The sequence below is a fragment of the Choristoneura fumiferana genome, chromosome 15 (assembly GCF_025370935.1).
Source record: "Choristoneura fumiferana chromosome 15, NRCan_CFum_1, whole genome shotgun sequence".
In the NCBI taxonomy this organism is placed as follows: domain Eukaryota; kingdom Metazoa; phylum Arthropoda; class Insecta; order Lepidoptera; family Tortricidae; genus Choristoneura; species Choristoneura fumiferana.
This window is the reverse complement of record NC_133486.1, coordinates 5,317,487-5,332,381: the sequence shown is the minus strand read 5'-3', so window position 1 is coordinate 5,332,381 and position 14,895 is coordinate 5,317,487. Positions and strand designations below refer to the sequence as shown.

Genomic DNA, 14,895 nt, shown 5'->3' with positions numbered 1-14,895 from the left:
AGTTTCTTTATGTTTTTTAGTAATTTTTAATTTAGATACTATTTATAATTATATGAGTTCCATACCGGAATTCACGAGAAAGATTTTTGAAATTAATTTTATGGGGGTTTTGGCTACTGTTTTTCAGCCGGCTACAATACGCTCTGGTTTGGTGTAGCCATCTTTTACCGAGTAGATGAACCATAATCGTAGTACCAACTAGATAATAGATGGCGCTGCTCTATAAGCCACGGTGGTTAAAATAAAAAATATATAATATGGAAAAAAGTTTATTGTGCTTATACATTTTAGCATAATGAAACAAAAATCCATTCCTTCATTACTCCAAGTAACGACTAACAACTTAAAAATAGTTAAGATATAATTGAATCTCATTACACGTAAACAATACATTTGTCAATCAAAAAAGCGCACATTTGTTGAAGTTTTAATAAACATACTATTGAATAATAAATTTACAACTTTTAAAATGTAAAGACGTAAATTATAATGTTTTATACAAAGATATTTCAAATATCTGCATGAGAATTATAAGTTTGTATACAATCTTGTAAGAGTAAGAGTAAGCAATATTCACAAATTGAACCTTTACTGTTTGACATAAGGCCTGTTTTGGATTATGCTAAAGGTACCTTTGGCATCTCCACGATAATGCTATAGGATATGTATGTTTAACATTTCTAGATACTAGATTGCCATCACATATGGCTAAACTTGTCAAAAAAATATTTAAGTCATTTAAAACATACACTTGTTACTAACATTTTCAAACTATCGAATAACTAAACTAAAACATATCCTAAATAAACTATTCCTATGGAATAAAACGAAATAAATCGGTGGTATAACTGTAGAATAGAAAACGGTGAACAAAAAATTAAGTGTTGTGAATTACACTTCAAAATCAATATTGTTATTTCTTTAAGAGTCTGTATAATCAATATAATCATAATCAACAATCAACTCATGCAAAGCAGGTAGTACACAAGGCAGGTTACAAACAAAACACTTACGCTGTACTGATGCCGTAATTCTGAAGTTTTTTTCTGATCGAATTTGATTAAGTAATCAATGATTCCTATCAATTTACTCCACCGCAAAAAAGAGATCTTTAAAACACTGAATATCTGGAGACAGTCCTTGCTACATCAAAAAATACAGTCACAAAGTTCTATCACCTATTCTTTTTCACCCTAAGACAAAAGAGTGAGATGGAAAATTGCATACAAATGCTAGTGATAGTAAATAGGTATAATACTAAATCTATCACTTACAAAATGAGAAGTCCATTCTATTTATGTAAAAAATATAGGTATGAATAAACTTTATAATTCACAAAAATATACAGGATGCATGCTGTAAAAGTTGCTTGGCATACCTATGACAAAAATAGTTATCTTCACATAAATATTACTTTCACTGAAACTTTGAATTAATCTGAATTTATCGAAAGCGCATGAAACTTTGTGCACACTAAAATTTTATAAAAACGAATGTTTTTCGGGTGCGCTGGCTGGGATTCTAAACGATGCAGTAGGGCTACTACGAAACTCGAAGTTCGTATCGTACCGTCCCTCTCGCTCTCGTATTGAATAGCATAAGTGTCAGAGGGACCGCACGACGCGAACTTCGAGCTTCGTAGTAGCCCTGCATTTATTTTTTAACAATTGAATTAGTTTGGAAAAACTATAGCTAACACATCAATCCAAATAAGAAGGAAAATTCTGGGTATGGCCGAATTATTAATGAAGATGTAATAATATACAACAATTCATGGACCTAGTTGTCACATTGTAAATAAACATAAATCAGGAACATGTAGTAAAGTAAAATAAAAACAAATGAAAATCCATAGATAGAACTATCATATCACATACTAAGCAAATGTTAGGTCAAACGGGGCAAGTGTCAAATTATGAAATAAGATTTTTTTTGGCTCTTAACCCTTAATTATTGTCATAATTTCAAATACAAAGTACCTTAATATAACCTAACATTATTAAACATATTTACAGTCAAATTTAAAACTAATTTCTACTTCTTGAGTAAGCGGATAAAATATAGAATATAATTGTTATGATGAACAGCAACACAAAATATAACTTTGTTAAAATAAAACATTTTGTTAAACCATATTTAAATGTGTTTTTAAGTGAATAAAATTCACTTTCTAGACTGCATTAAATGTTATTATTCTGTACAATGAGGATGTATTTATCCCTTATATCATAATGTTTCTTACACATTGCAAATTGAAAAACACCGGCCATAACATCTTTACAAAGTTCTTATGAAATTTTTGACATACAGCACATAATGTATAAGTTTCTATAAAGGAAAAAAAGCTAAAACAAAGCCCTAAAAACAAAATCATTTGATCTTTCTCGATTCCTCTTCCCTTGCCACTTGCTCAAAAGCAGCCAACAGATTCCTCCGACATTTGCTCTCATCAATGTAATGCAAACTCCAAATTATGTACTCTCCAACATTTAATGGATCTTCGGAGTAGCTAATTTGAACTTTACATTTCCTTTCCCACTTCATAGAATCCGTGCTGCGATTGTTTCTAGTTCTCATGAATTCTATATAACCATTACATTCCACAGCCAGTTTTGGCAACTGAGCATTTAATGCTTCATGGGATGCAGTGTTGTTGCTACTTGTGGAAGGCATGCAGTCTCCTTGGCCTAACTCTTTGTTTGGTGGTGTGACCACAACACATTTTCTTTTTGGCCTCCTTTCAATCATTCCATCACCTTTACTACTAATTTCATCTTCAGGATAAACTCTTTTTAAATTGTTATGCTGGTCATCAAGTTGAGATTCAATGTGTTTGGTATTTATTTTCTTTTCAGAGCTCTTTGATTCTTCGGGCTGGCAACCCTCAGCCCATTCTGGGCTACTACAGGTTGATCTCAGAACTCTTTTCTTGGATGGCTTGGAATTCATCAATTCTGGTGAATGAAGTGGACTAGCTAGAACTGTATCCTCTTTTCTGCAAGATAAATAGCAGGTTTTATAAAAATATAAATATATATATTTCACAACTGGCAACTCAATAACCGTTATTTTAAAAACCATATTTTTCAGGTATTTGAAAATATTAATTTGATAAAGGTATATATTTAAAAGGGTATGTATTTGAAATAAACATATTTGTGTGAGAAGAAAATTTTATTAGGCAATTATAGTTGAAACACAAATACAAACCTGTTATTTCTTTCATGCCTCAATTTTATTTTAGGAATGCTTTCAATAGTGGTAAAATCGTGTCTGGAACACTGCATATCATATCTGAGAAATGAGGTCACTTTCTTCCTTGTTTTGATAGTCCTCCCAAACCATTCAAAGATTGCATCATCAGATAAATACAGACCCAAGTTCTGTCTATCATGGTCAATCATGCGTTTGTACCATTGGATAAAAGTTCTTGCTTGCTGTCGCTCCGAAAACTTGTTACTGGCATTATTATTGTCTTCTTTATAAGTTTTAACATTATATGTTCTAGATTGGTTGCTTCTTTTGCGTGGTGATGCTGGAGATCTTGACATGTTTTGAATTCTGCAAATGCAAGTTACATTATATTATAATAAATTGTAGCATAGCAGCATGAGACTACTGTTTTCTGTTAGAGTTCTAAGTAGAATGTTTCCAGTAAGTTAGTTTCATACTTTCATTATGAAGATGCATTATACACTTACAATTTTCAGAGAGTATATCAACAACCTCCTGGGAACTCTTCGCCTGGTGCGCTAGATTCAACCGTTGAGTTTCAAGGCGACTTTTACTCTCTTGTACATAAGCAGTAATAGAAAGATTAATTTCCACCAGTTCCTTGTGTAACTTTGTGACGTTCTGATTGTTCTCCAAAATTTTCTCTAAAACATAATAAACCAATGTCATACGGTTGTCATGGATATGAAAAACAGTTGAATTTGGTTGAATTCATCAAACAAAACTTTTTGTGACATAACCTACTTAGACAATTCGTAACTTGCAAAGCCAAATGTTCCCGGCTCAAGTCTTCAGATGTTGTAGAATACATCTTATGTTAGCACTTTTAGTTATTAACATTCGATGATTGATTCACAAATTTAGAAATTTCATAGAACTAAAACAGCAAATTGATTTGTTAGCGTCTTCCAAAAATTGGCAACTATAGACAAAAAATATTCTAGAGCTAGACCACAGATATCTAGACCACACCAAATGACACCAATGTACTGCACAGATAATAAAAAAAATATATATAGAACAATTAAATATTCAGACGATCGATTTTCTATAAGTTCTGAGCTTCTGAGACTTCTGTATTGATGCCGATGTTTGAAAAAATAAATGAAAATTTTGTTTTTGCATACGTTGCATCCTAATCAAAATATTGATTTATTTTGAAAATTCGTGAAGAGGTTTTTCTGAAATATCTAGTCTATGGTTAACTGTCACAATAGTAATACCAGCGTATAATAAAATTGCATATTTCAGGAAATTTACGTTGCAATATATCATGCACCAACATTATTGCGATAATCTGGATTAGAGACATTCTGTAAATACAACAACAATACAATTCAAAGACTGTTTATTGTACACCAGAAATAGTAAGCGATACAGAAAACAGATAGATAGAGAAAAATTACAACGGAAGCAATAGGCAAATACTGTAATGTTGCATAAATATGGGTACACTGCATAAATACGAAAAACAAAATTCTGAAAGTCGGAATCACGAACTTCAAAATACCGATTTTTATAATTCGGAATGTTTTAAAACTCTTTATATGACTATTCCGATTCCTCATAAATACCTAATGTTTAAAATTACGAATTTAAAAATTATGAATTTTAATAAACCGACTCAATAATAATCCGAAATGTCAAAATACGAATTCCGATTACAAAAATACCGATTTTCAAAATTCCAAATATCATTATGTAGGTTAGGTTGTACTAAAACAGTACTTGTACTGTACTGTGACACAAGGTTGACGGAGCTCCGCTTCTCGGAGCTCCTATTCTGCGCAGTTATGGCTCTTCGCGCCTTTTCGCAATTCTAACCTAACCTAACCTAAGCTAAGTATGCTAGTCAATTTATCTTAATTGATTGATATTATTCGAGATTCGAAATCAAGATTCCGATTATTAAAACCACGAAGTTTATTTTGCCGCATGTCATATTTCCGAATTAGCGATGTCATTTCTGAAAATTGATAATCGGAATACTGTACTTCGGGCCGAAAACATTTCGTGCCTTTCATTCTTCGGAGTTTTAAAAATCGGATATTAAAAAAATAGATATTTTGAAATTCGGAAAATAAAATTTCGTGTTTTTAAGTAATCGGAATTATATGTCTTAGGAATTGTGAAAATCGGAGTTTTGAAAATTGGAATTAGCAAATTCGGAATAAAATATTTCGGAGTATTTATGTGTTCCCCATAAATATATATTTGTCTATAAAACAAATAAGTCCCTAGTACTGCTTTAACTTAAAGGATTGTGAATTTGCGGCGCTTGCTGTTGAGACTTTACGGCCCTAGTTCTAGTTATCCTGGTTGGTCGAGGTCGACGCTTCTCGGTCGGGTCGGGGAACCCAAGAACTGGCGCGTACTATCTCACCAGCGGATCGCACTTGCAGTTTGCAGTCCAAATGGGTAATCTGGCTAGCGTCTTGGAAACATATAGGCAGATTTTGTATATGTGGTGTTGGAGTTCTTTTTATATGTCTTTTTTCTGTTTTAGTTATGTAGGTATTTAATTAAGATATCTTAGGTTAGTTATTTTTGTTTTTATGTTTGTAAAGCCTTTATTGTGCAAAATAAATAAATCCCTACTTTAGGGAGAAAAAATAATCAAATAATAACCCATTCTACGAAAATTGGTTTTAACACTAATCAAGACAATTTTATTTTACAGAAAAATGTAGGCATTAAGTAGGAGGAAAGTAATAACTTGAACAAGTAGGAGCACAGTAAATTAACAATAATAATTTGTCAAACAAACTCAAAGTTTAAGCATTAAACGTAAGTGTAAACATTTTAATGATCTTTCTGCAACACTATGTATTTAGAAACGGTTCAGGCCCTATACTACGAAGTGCAAAATCGGAACTTCGTATCTTGCAGTCCCGCTAACGCTTATATTATTTAATACGAGTGAGAGGGACGGCACGGCACGAACTTTGATTTTCAAATTTCGAAGTAGGTAACCCCTCCCTCCCTCAGATAGGAAATAGTGTAAAAATACTGCATTTTTTTTAGACAAGTATGGTATTCCTAAACGGAAAGCCAACCATAGACGAGATTTTAATTACGTGAGCGATTGGTGAGCGAGCGAGTTTGGGAGTGGTAATGCGTCGAACCAATCTACTGCGTTCCCGTGATCATTGAGTTCGGCCATTGGTCTATCCTTTGTCAACCAATCATTGAAAAACCAGTAAGGAGACCCAGTGTAAGTTTACAAATTTGACCGATTATTACTTTGGGAATGGAAGTGCGGAATTGGATTTATTTTAAAACTTTTGTTATGAGTTTTAAAATGAAATGTGAATCTGATGAAATAACTTGAAATCGGCCATTTTGGTTACGTTGCCTTTTTCATGTTTCTAGTGCGTGACGTATTACTTCGGGAAATGATAATAGTACGTCTTGCCCTCCACGTATCAATATAATTTTCTAGGAACGTCGCATTGTAGATATTTTTCACGTAACTTTCATCCTGTAACTCATCAATTACTTTCGTTCAAGGCTTGGCATAGAAGCAGCAAGAACTAAATTTAAATACTGAAATTTCTAACTTCGCTTACACTTGCTAAGCTAACCACTCGGTAATTAGCAGAATGTCCACAACCGTACCATGTAAAAAATGTGACAAAAATATCCCTGTGAAAATAAAATAATTAATAACTAAGTACTTAATACTTAGTTTCATCATCATCATCCCAGCCTATAGACGTTCCACTGTTGGGCACAGACCTTAGAATGAGAGGGCTTGGGCCATAGTTCCTGCGCGGGTCCAGTGTGGATTGGGAATTTCACACACACACACCATTGAACTGCTTCGCATGTTTGTGCAGGACTCCTCACGATGTTTTCCTTCACCATAAAGCTCGTGGCAAATTTCAAATTAATTTTCCCACATGTTTTTTGAAAAAATCAGAGGTGTGAGCCGGGGTATGAACCCATCGTGGGCTTGAGAGGTCATAGATCAAACCCAGTGCCGTATTAAGACCAATTGGTTTTTTGAAGCTGTTCATGGTGCCCCCCAAGACGTGCCCTAAGCAATTGCTTAATTTCCTTATGGGCTAATCCAGCACTGGTCAAACCACTAGACCACCACGGCTATTTATCATTTATTCAAAATTCAATAAGTGCACAATTATCAGGGTGTTAAATTTTAGGGAATTTTGCTGTTGTTATTGTCCCATGTTATTTATTTATCTGTGGCAGGCTTAGGAAATTTCCTGATTGTTGAAATTTCCTAAGGCTGCCATATATAAAGTGTTGACCATTTAACAAATTCCAGTGAGTCATGGAGCATGCTCAGATCCAGAGTTCCGATGGGACCCAGGTGATGACCATCAACGGTCAACAGCTCCAGGTTCTCCAGATGAACAATGCGGGGCCTCACATGATACAAGGCCCCAACGGACAACAAATTGTTGTGCATGCTATACCTACCTCTGCACAGACTATTCAGGTATATTGGAGCATCATCATCATTAATTTAAGAGCTTAGCTCTTGTCGGTGGAGTAATCGCCACTCTTTTCGGTTCTCTGCCAGCGTTTTCAGCTCCTGATACGACATGACATTGACTTTTTCCTTGGCTTGATCTATAAATGACCGTCTCGGGCTTCCCCTGCTTCGCCTGCCTTCTATTCGCCCTTCCAAAATAGTTTTTATGTAGCTGTCATGTATATTGGAGATTAGTGAAGAATTAATTTTTGTAAGCTATTAAAGGAGTCTTGATTAGAGTATGGTCAAAACTACATAACAACATTGGGTGGGTTGTTATGACCAGTCATTTTGGTATATCAGATTGTGATAGGACTTTTTTTTTGGTTGTTACATCTGACATATTGTTAGAAATGGTGTTGCTGTAAACAGTATTGACTGTACTTTTTAATAATCTTAAAATGTTCATAATACTTAATTACACTTAATGAGACTGTCAGCCTCATGAGAAACTACAAACGGAACTAAATTAAGATAAGCATGGTTATTGTTTTATATAGTTTTTGCAGTAAGAAATGTTGGCTGCAAGCTTAATTGGCTATAAAACATTCCATAAAATTGTTATAAAGGTTTTAGTGAACAGGTGGCATTTCTGTTTTAAAATTTGAAAGGTAGAAGCTGAAGCCTAAGTAATAAAAAAAATCGTTGAACATTTAGATATTGATTAGCAAGGCGATAAGAATAATTACCTCAATACAAGCAGTGTATTTAGTCTCTGTTGCTGCTGTTTTGTTACAAAATTATTATTGTCCCTTGAAAAGTTGATTAATTATTATATTCTTTTCTACACATGCTGACACAGCTAGGAACACCACAAATCCAGGTAGTAGTATTATTCAAGTTCAAATTAATTGACTTCACAAATTTCCCGAGTGTTTTTTAATGTTTCTGAAAAGAAAAATACTCAATGGATATATAATTTTATTTTACAGATGGCAACTCCTAATGGGCAGCAATTGCAGCAATTGCAGGTCTTGCCACTGTCCAGTCTTCAAGGTAAAATATATATGTATATATATATTTTTACATTTTCTGTAAAAGAAAAGCAATATTATTTCATATACCTACAGTATCTTTTATTGAAAGCATTATGTAGTGAGCAATATTTGTGTAACAGTTCAAGAGTACTCTAATTTCCAAGATTTTTTTTAACTAGCATTGTTTGTAGTGATATTATGGTGGTGACTTTACTTGTCAATTCTATAATATTTCAGGAACAAGTAACAGTATCCAACCAATGCAGCTAGTCCAAACTGCAGACGGACAAACCTTCATTTATCAGCCTACAGCAAGCGCTCCTCAACCCACCATAGATCAACACCAGATCATACATCAGCCTGCTGGTAAGCATATCACAACATAAACATCATGGGATAATTGACACCAATTGACCTAGTCCACTAACATAACAAAGTTTGTGCACTCTAAGTCAAAGATATTTTTAAACTTTAGTATCTTATTTCTGTCACTTTGTGTTTGAACTTTTGTATAAACTTGTTGGCAGGCATACAGTGACAAGGTACTAGAGTTGGAAGTTATCTTTGACCTAAACTGTGCTATGGATATCAGGCATTGGATAGACATACTTATACATATAGAAAAGTTACATAGATATTATAAATTCAAAATTACGGAGTGTGTCTAAGAACGGTGGGCAGACCGCTGGCCCGCTGGTCGGATGACATCTGGCAGTCGGTTGGTAAACTGTGGATGAGACTAGCAAAGGACCGGGCGAAGTGGCGTGAAAATGAGGCCTTTACCAAGCAGTGGGTGGATGTGGCCTGATTTGATATATGTAATGTATCATGCACAATCATTAGTATTTGTCACTCAAATATCTGCTCAGAATATAAAAAAATTAAGAAATAAGATGAAATAGCTGACCTTTACTTAGTAATCACACTATTTACTTGCTACACTTTCTATAACCACAGAGCACTCGAGCTTTACTATTCCTCATTTCTTAATCATGTCTAATATGTGTATATATTTTATTTTTACTTTCCAGTAATCAACCTGAATGGTAACCTAGTGCAAGTAGCAGGCGTACAGCAGCAGCAACAAATAGTTAATCAACCTAATATTGTTATGGTAAGTAGTACATATTCTTATTTCATTTGTAATAATGGAAAATTATAAATTGTGTCTCTTAGTGATATTGATATTATGGTCAGTGCTGCTCCATCACTCCACCTGCTAGAATGCTGTTGATAGAATTATTCTTATGTTCTTTTGTGCTCGTCTAAATGTTAACCTTTTCGCCGCCACGTCAAATATAAAAGACATCACGCATATGCCAGGCTTCTATATTGCGATGTCTAAAATTGAACCTTAACACAATTGGACGAAGGTTGCTTTTACATTGAAGTAATGGACGTAAATATATATATATATATAGGTCGTTGGCGTGGAACCTGCGGTGCGTAGGTACATATGAGTCGTTGGCGTCGAAAAGGCTAATAAATACATTAGAGTTCTTAAATTTCTGAGCATAAATTTGGTCAAAAATATTATGTGAACACGACTCAATTGTTAATGGCGTAGAAGCGTGTTCAGCTATTTTTACCCGACTGCCCGAAGGAGGGTTATGTTTTTTGATCTAATTTTTGCTCAGAAGTTTACGAACTCGACTGCTACTAACACCATCAACAGCAAATGCGGAATCTTTTCCTTAGTAACTATTATGTAATCTGTGTACAGTCAAGTACAAATAGATTTACATTGCACGACTTTATTGAGTTAACAATAAGGTTATGTATATGCTTTTGTTACTTTGGCCTTATCTATCTTTATAGTTGACTGTCAATTCCCACCGATTGCTTAAAATAATGACAAGTACACTTACAGCGTGGCGTTGCATCCGGAGACCCCTAATTCACGCTTTCACTTTACAGATGGTTAACAACAACAACAACGCAGCCAGCACATCATCGGCCCCGTCAGACAGCGCCGCTGCCAACGCTTCTGATGAAGAACCCCTTCTGTATGTGAATGCGCGGCAATACAAGCGGATATTGAAGCGACGCGCGGCCAGAGCCAAGCTGCACGAACAGGGCAAGATACCTAAGGAGAGACCGGTTAGTGTTCTGTAGTCTGTCGTTACCTTTCCAGTTCAGTAGTTAGGCTAAGCTCTTTGGTAGTTAGGCTAAGCTCTTGTAGAGTGTAAAATTCCTTCAAAAAGAGCCTTCATTGGCACTGTTAGGTAGCACGGCTGTTAAGTTAATACTTCTGTTAAAGAATGTTGTTAATGATACTGTACGTGCAAGCGGATACAGACACGGGTGAATTAGGGTTATAATTAAACCTGTAACCGCTATTGCGTCGTTGGTCGCCATTGGAGCTGAAATGAAGATGGCTATGATATACTGTAGCTTGTGTGTGGCGTAAGAATTTACGATAAATCGGACCGATGGAACGGTGCATTCTGGTCGTACGATTATTCGTACATAGCGTATATGGGCCCTCTAGGTTCAGTTGTTTTTATGTGGTAACCAGCGACAGCCCCGGCATAGCATAGCTGCAACTTTGATAAGAAATTTTAAAATATACAAATGGTCTTTAATCAAAAGGCATTTCACAATTTTACCTCCCTTTGCCCAAAACAATAAGAAGCCAGGGTGCGTACATACATATAGCCCGTGAAGTTTTTTTTATATGTACTATGTAAAGGTGAAGTTTATATTACAACTTTTGTTGTTTATGTTTTCAGAAATATCTACATGAATCGAGGCACAGACACGCGATGAATAGAATAAGAGGGGAGGGTGGCAGGTTCCACTCCGGAAGTAGAAAGTAAGTATCTGCATGCATTTTGTATCAACAATTGACTGTCTTGGGGCCTAGTGGTTTGACCTATGGCCTCTCAAGCAGAGGATCATGGGTTCAAATCAGGACCCGCACCTCTGTCTTTTTCGAAATTCACAATTGAAAATGACCACGAGGTTTACAGTGAAGGAAAACATCGTGAGGATACCTGCACGGATCTGCGAAGCAATTCGACGGTGTGTGTGAAGTTAATTCCTAATCAGCACTATACCCACTCTCATTGCAAGAGCCCTGTGCCTAGCGTTGAGATGTATATAAGCTGTGATAATGATGATGATGATTGGAATGCGTATTTGAGTACGAAAGTTCTTGCGAATTCGTTATGGAATCTTATAGGTAAAATTTTCACGTGTCTGCAATAGTAGCCACCTGCATTAATATCTGCCACAGCGGAGTGTGCAAAAATGTCTGACACTTCCTGCCGGTTTTAGAAACTGAGTCGTATCAGATATTGATGCACTCTTTGTTGTGTCAGATCCTGATGGGTGATTATTCGAGCGTTTCTACCGTTTCATTTATCTGGACACTTCTGTAAAAATGGCCGAATATTCTGATATAGTTTTTAGTCATCTGGTAGAAATACAGGAACTCTTAACAAATAATTTAAAACGACATCAAAATCTACAGCCAATTCGTAAAAAATGTGACCAGATATGAGGCGGTTGAAACGCTCGAATAAACGCCCTGATGATTTTACCTACCTAATAAAATTAGTTATTTTTAAATAATGTTTCTGGTCCAAAAGATCATAAAAGTAAATACTTTACTGTGAGCTAACTTTCATAGGTATTTTGGACTTGGTATAGTTCTCTTACATTTAATTATATCTTCATGTACTTACCCACCATTTCAATTACATGTGTAGGAATATGAACCTGGATCATGCTGAGCAGACATCGGAGGAAGACCAGAAGCCATTGGAAGACATCAAACCAGATACTGTCTCCATTACCATCATTCAGGTAAATCTTTTGTGGCTTTCAAGCTGGGAAGACACCATTTGTGTATAGACTAATTACTTTTGATCATAGTTTGCTACATCACGTGGGTAGTCTCACCCGCCACTTAAAACTAACATGTCCCCGTTATCAATAAATGGAGTCATTGCAAGACAATCTATCATTTGGAACATCCCTGAAGAACCAGTGATATTGACTATCCTAAAATTGATACATTTATAACAAACGGAAATAGGATGGGATGTGGTTTTAATCTTTGTGTTGTTGGATTCTGCGCATCCTTAGTCTTTCATATGCTTTGAAACTAATTAGTGTTAAATTTAAAATCTTTTTCTATTTTTATCATAATCCGCGTTATTGATGTCGACGTTCGCATTCGACATGTTGAGCAATAAGGTTGTTAATTGCTAACTAATTTACAGGACGAAGAATCCCAAGAACGACAGCGCAGCCATTGGAGGCGGCTCGCGCCTCACCAGCCGGTGCCTTCCGCATAGCAGATAAAAGTGGAATATGTGCAGATTGACTGAAATACCTGGACTGAGGTGTTGACTAGTGCACTGCCCTTTAATGTTGTCAGTGTAAGACAAGGATGCAAAGCCTGATATGCATATGGTACGATTGAGAAATGTTAGAAGCTACCGCCTTCGAAAATCTTAAATATTGTTTTTTTTTACAAATATTTTTCATAAAGCCTGTTGTGCACAGTTCCACTTCGGTACGCTTCGGATGGTTTTAGTATTTTTTGTACAGAGGTCTTCTTCTTCTCTTTTAAAATATGGCTTTTCTGTTCTAATTAATAGGACAATTTCGCCAGTGTCAAAGTACTCTCTTTGAGAGGGACGGTGTACGGTGGTTGTAGTTTTTGCAACTTGATAGTAAAATTCCAGAAACCACGTGGAGACAACTTGCGCATTAAAAAATGACAGACACGAGAGCAATATAGAATTTTGTAATCACTGTTCACTGTTAAGGTTAATCGCCGCATAAAAATCAAAATTATACTTCAACTAGCCAAAGAAACAGAAATAGCAAAATTAGATATTGTCTACATCCGCCATGTTCGAATGCTACAAATCAAATCCTGTACAGTACAGAGGTCATAAAGCTCCATTCTCCATCGAACGAACGCCATCCAATGATTGCTCGTAGGAGTAACTTCAGATTAATCAAAATTAAATCAATGACCCGGATGACGTCATACGGGGTGATGCCCGCTGCGCTGCTGCGAAAATTCGAATGCTAATGTTAAAAAAAAAACGATTTCAATCAGCCGTCGAGGCGGCAGTCGATGCACTGCCGCAAATTAGTCCTTTTGATATGATCCGTGTGATGCGACTGATGCGGAACTGTGGACGTTTGCCTCATCTCCTTTAAACTATATTTGATATGTACATACTGAGAGGGTAGTGATGGTAAAAACGTTCGTAAAATGCCGAATAATCCTAATACTCCTAACGCGTATTCGTACTTTTGTTTATTAAAGTTAACGACAAGCCGGCAATGTGTACCTGACTTTATTGGAACAGCTTTCTACATGCTAAAATAATTTTTAAAGGCGGTGGTTGATACAGTACGATATTATTATTTTATTGCTACTATTTTTATGTTTAGTTGTTATTGAAAAAATAGGGTATTCCAGTTTCAATTATGTGATGGCGACGAGGACCTGCCCGTGTGTCAATCATGTTTGGCAGAGATCACCTAATAAATGTTTGATTTTACTAATTCTTGTGGAAAAAATCGAATTATATTAATTTATTTTAGTTCACACAAGCATCGTCAAGATGCCTGTCATGGTTGGTATATCACGTATATGATATTGTTATTTTAGTATTTAAGAAACTGCTAGAGTAGAATCAGAATTATTTTTTCAATGGTCCTGATTTGTCGATAGCAAAATTAAAAATAAAGTTAAACATGAGGCTTGTTAAAATTATACCCATGACGAATTGCCTTGACGATTGTACCACCACGAACTTGAGCCTAAAAGAAACATGAACATAGACAGACTGAACTTTTAGATATGTTTACAAAATTTTCTAATGCTATGTTTGTCACCTATATTTCCAAGACACAGCTCTAATATTACCCGTTCATCAATTTAATTCGAAAAGCCAGATAAATTTCAATTAACTCTAACGTGCTTCACTATAAAAACAAATGGTCAATTGAGTTTTCCAACAAGACGTGATGTCACAGGTTCAGTGTTTGTGAAATCACGTTTCAGGGCCAGTACAGACGGACTGCATTCCAACTGCAACGTAACTGCCAACTGCCCATACATTTCAATTGCAGTCCAGACTGCAGTTGTGCCGACTGCAATCGAACTGCAACGAAACATGTATGGGCAGTCGGCAGTTGCGGTTACGTTGCAGT

General features: G+C 35.5%; 2 protein-coding genes across 3 annotated transcripts; one reads left to right on the top strand and one right to left on the bottom strand.

Moving 5' to 3' along the window:
* Window positions 1-253: 253 nt before the first annotated feature.
* LOC141435505 (uncharacterized) lies at window positions 254-4,198 on the bottom strand. Its single transcript, XM_074098197.1, has 4 exons — window positions 3,979-4,198; window positions 3,702-3,878; window positions 3,211-3,561; window positions 254-2,995 (listed from the first exon to the last, which is right to left on the bottom strand). The coding sequence occupies exons 3-4, from the start codon at window positions 3,549-3,551 to the stop codon at window positions 2,371-2,373; spliced, it is 966 nt and encodes a 321-aa protein (XP_073954298.1). The 5' UTR covers window positions 3,552-3,561; window positions 3,702-3,878; window positions 3,979-4,198; the 3' UTR covers window positions 254-2,370.
* Window positions 4,199-6,295: 2,097 nt separating this feature from the next.
* Nf-YA (nuclear factor Y-box A) lies at window positions 6,296-14,207 on the top strand. 2 transcript variants are annotated; one of them, XM_074098486.1, is made up of 10 exons: window positions 6,296-6,448; window positions 7,523-7,696; window positions 8,535-8,558; window positions 8,665-8,728; window positions 8,947-9,075; window positions 9,741-9,823; window positions 10,627-10,809; window positions 11,442-11,524; window positions 12,423-12,519; window positions 12,939-14,207. In XM_074098486.1, exons 2-10 carry the CDS (start codon window positions 7,529-7,531, stop codon window positions 13,011-13,013), a joined length of 906 nt encoding a protein of 301 aa, XP_073954587.1. In that variant the 5' UTR covers window positions 6,296-6,448; window positions 7,523-7,528; the 3' UTR covers window positions 13,014-14,207. The 2 variants fall into 2 exon arrangements, with proteins under 2 accessions (XP_073954587.1, XP_073954588.1); XM_074098487.1 differs by lacking the exon at window positions 8,535-8,558 and having other exon boundaries at window positions 6,299-6,448.
* The last annotated feature ends 688 nt before the right edge of the window (window positions 14,208-14,895 follow it).